This window comes from Phytophthora sojae (assembly GCF_000149755.1).
Source record: "Phytophthora sojae unplaced genomic scaffold PHYSOscaffold_6, whole genome shotgun sequence".
Lineage (NCBI taxonomy): Eukaryota > Oomycota > Peronosporomycetes > Peronosporales > Peronosporaceae > Phytophthora > Phytophthora sojae.
In genome coordinates, this window is record NW_009258120.1 from 66128 (window position 1) to 68520 (window position 2393).

The following is a 2393-nucleotide window of genomic DNA, read 5'->3' on the forward strand; positions in this document are numbered from 1 at the left end:
GGCCGTGTAGCCACTGCTGGTGGGCTGCTGGTGGCCAAGGCGAGAATCGGGACCGAGGCCTTCTACACGGTTGCAGGCTGCGTGGGGTGGCTCAGCGGATGTGGCTGGCCATGGCGATACCATTTGCGCACTAATTTACCACGAACGAGCCATTGGCGCCATCGCTAGAGGCCGTGTAGCCACTGCTGGTGGGCTGCTGGTGGCCAAGGCGAGAATCGGGACCGAGGCCTTCTGCACGGTTGCAGGCTGCGTGGGGTGGCTCAGCGGATGTGGCTGGCCATGGCGATACCATTTGCGCACTAATTGACCACGAACGAGCCATTGGCGCCATCGCTAGAGGCCGTGTAGCCACTGCTGGTGGGCTGCTGGTGGCCAAGGCAAGAATCGGGACCGAGGCCTTCTGCACGGTTGCAGGCTGCGTGGGGTGGCTCAGCGGATGTGGCTGGCCATGGCGATACCATTTGCGCACTAATTTACCACCAACGAGCCATTGGCGCCATCGCTAGGGGCCGTGTAGCCACTGGTGGTGGGCTGCTGGTGGGCAAGGCGAGAATCGGGACCGAGGCCTTCTGCACGGTTGCAGGCTGCGTGGGGTGGCTCAGCGGATGTGGCTGGCCATGGCGATACCATTTGCGCACTAATTTACCACCAACGAGCCATTGGCGCCATCGCTAGAGGCCGTGTAGCCACTGGTGGTGGGCTGCTGGTGGCCAAGGCGAGAATCGGGACCGAGGCCTTCTGCACGGTTGCAGGCTGCGTGGGGTGGCTCAGCGGATGTGGCTGGCCATGGCGATACCATTTGCGCTCTAATTTACCACCAACGAGCCATTGGCGCCATCGCTAGAGGCCGTGTAGCCACTGGTGGTGGGCTGCTGGTGGCCAAGGCGAGAATCGGGACCGAGGCCTTCTGCACGGTTGCAGGCTCCGTGGGGTGGCTCAGCGGATGTGGCTGGGCATGGCGATACCATTTGCGCTCTAATATACCACCAACGAGCCATTGGCGCCATCGCTAGAGGCCGTGTAGCCACTGGTGGTGGGCTGCTGGTGGCCAAGGCGAGAATCGGGACCGAGGCCTTCTGCACGGTTGCAGGCTGCGTGGGGTGGCTCAGCGGATGTGGCTGGCCATGGCGATACCATTTGCGCTCTAATTTACCACCAACGAGCCATTGGCGCCATCGCTAGAGGCCGTGTAGCCACTGGTGGTGGGCTGCTGGTGGCCAAGGCGAGAATCGGGACCGAGGCCTTCTGCACGGTTGCAGGCTGCGTGGGGTGGCTCAGCGGATGTGGCTGGCCATGGCGATACCATTTGCGCTCTAATTTACCACCAACGAGCCATTGGCGCCATCGCTAGAGGCCGTGTAGCCACTGGTGGTGGGCTGCTGGTGGCCAAGGCGAGAATCGGGACCGAGGCCTTCTGCACGGTTGCAGGCTGCGTGGGGTGGCTCAGCGGATGTGGCTGGCCATGGCGATACCATTTGCGCTCTAATTTACCACCAACGAGCCATTGGCGCCATCGCTAGGGGCCGTGTAGCCACTGGTGGTGGGCTGCTGGTGGGCAAGGCGAGAATCGGGACCGAGGCCTTCTGCACGGTTGCAGGCTGCGTGGGGTGGCTCAGCGGATGTGGCTGGCCATGGCGATACCATTTGCGCACTAATTTACCACCAACGAGCCATTGGCGCCATCGCTAGAGGCCGTGTAGCCACTGGTGGTGGGCTGCTGGTGGCCAAGGCGAGAATCGGGACCGAGGCCTTCTGCACGGTTGCAGGCTGCGTGGGGTGGCTCAGCGGATGTGGCTGGCCATGGCGATACCATTTGCGCACTAATTTACCACCAACGAGCCATTGGCGCCATCGCTAGAGGCCGTGTAGCCACTGGTGGTGGGCTGCTGGTGGCCAAGGCGAGAATCGGGACCGAGGCCTTCTGCACGGTTGCAGGCCGCGTGGGGTGGCTCAGCGGATGTGGCTGGCCATGGCGATACCATTTGCGCTCTAATTTACCACCAACGAGCCATTGGCGCCATCGCTAGAGGCCGTGTAGCCACTGGTGGTGGGCTGCTGGTGGCCAAGGCGAGAATCGGGACCGAGGCCTTCTGCACGGTTGCAGGCCGCGTGGGGTGGCTCAGCGGATGTGGCTGGCCATGGCGATACCATTTGCGCACTAATTTACCACCAACGAGCCATTGGCGCCATCGCTAGGGGCCGTGTAGCCACTGGTGGTGGGCTGCTGGTGGGCAAGGCGAGAATCGGGACCGAGGCCTTCTGCACGGTTGCAGGCCGCGTGGGGTGGCTCAGCGGATGTGGCTGGCCATGGCGATACCATTTGCGCACTAATTTACCACCAACGAGCCATTGGCGCCATCGCTAGAGGCCGTGTAGCCACTGGTGGTGGGCTG

General features: G+C 63.0%; 1 protein-coding gene across 1 annotated transcript; it reads left to right on the plus strand.

The window, feature by feature from the left end:
• On the plus strand, nt 1–2376 carry PHYSODRAFT_334624 (hypothetical protein; the record flags this gene model as incomplete). The annotated part of the gene is made up of 15 exons (XM_009531894.1): nt 1–86; nt 169–255; nt 338–424; nt 507–593; nt 676–762; nt 845–931; nt 1014–1100; nt 1183–1269; nt 1352–1438; nt 1521–1607; nt 1690–1776; nt 1859–1945; nt 2028–2114; nt 2197–2278; nt 2368–2376. Coding segments are annotated over 15 exons (1221 nt in total), but the record flags the coding sequence as incomplete, so codon positions are not given.
• Between the last annotated feature and the right edge of the window lie 17 nt (nt 2377–2393).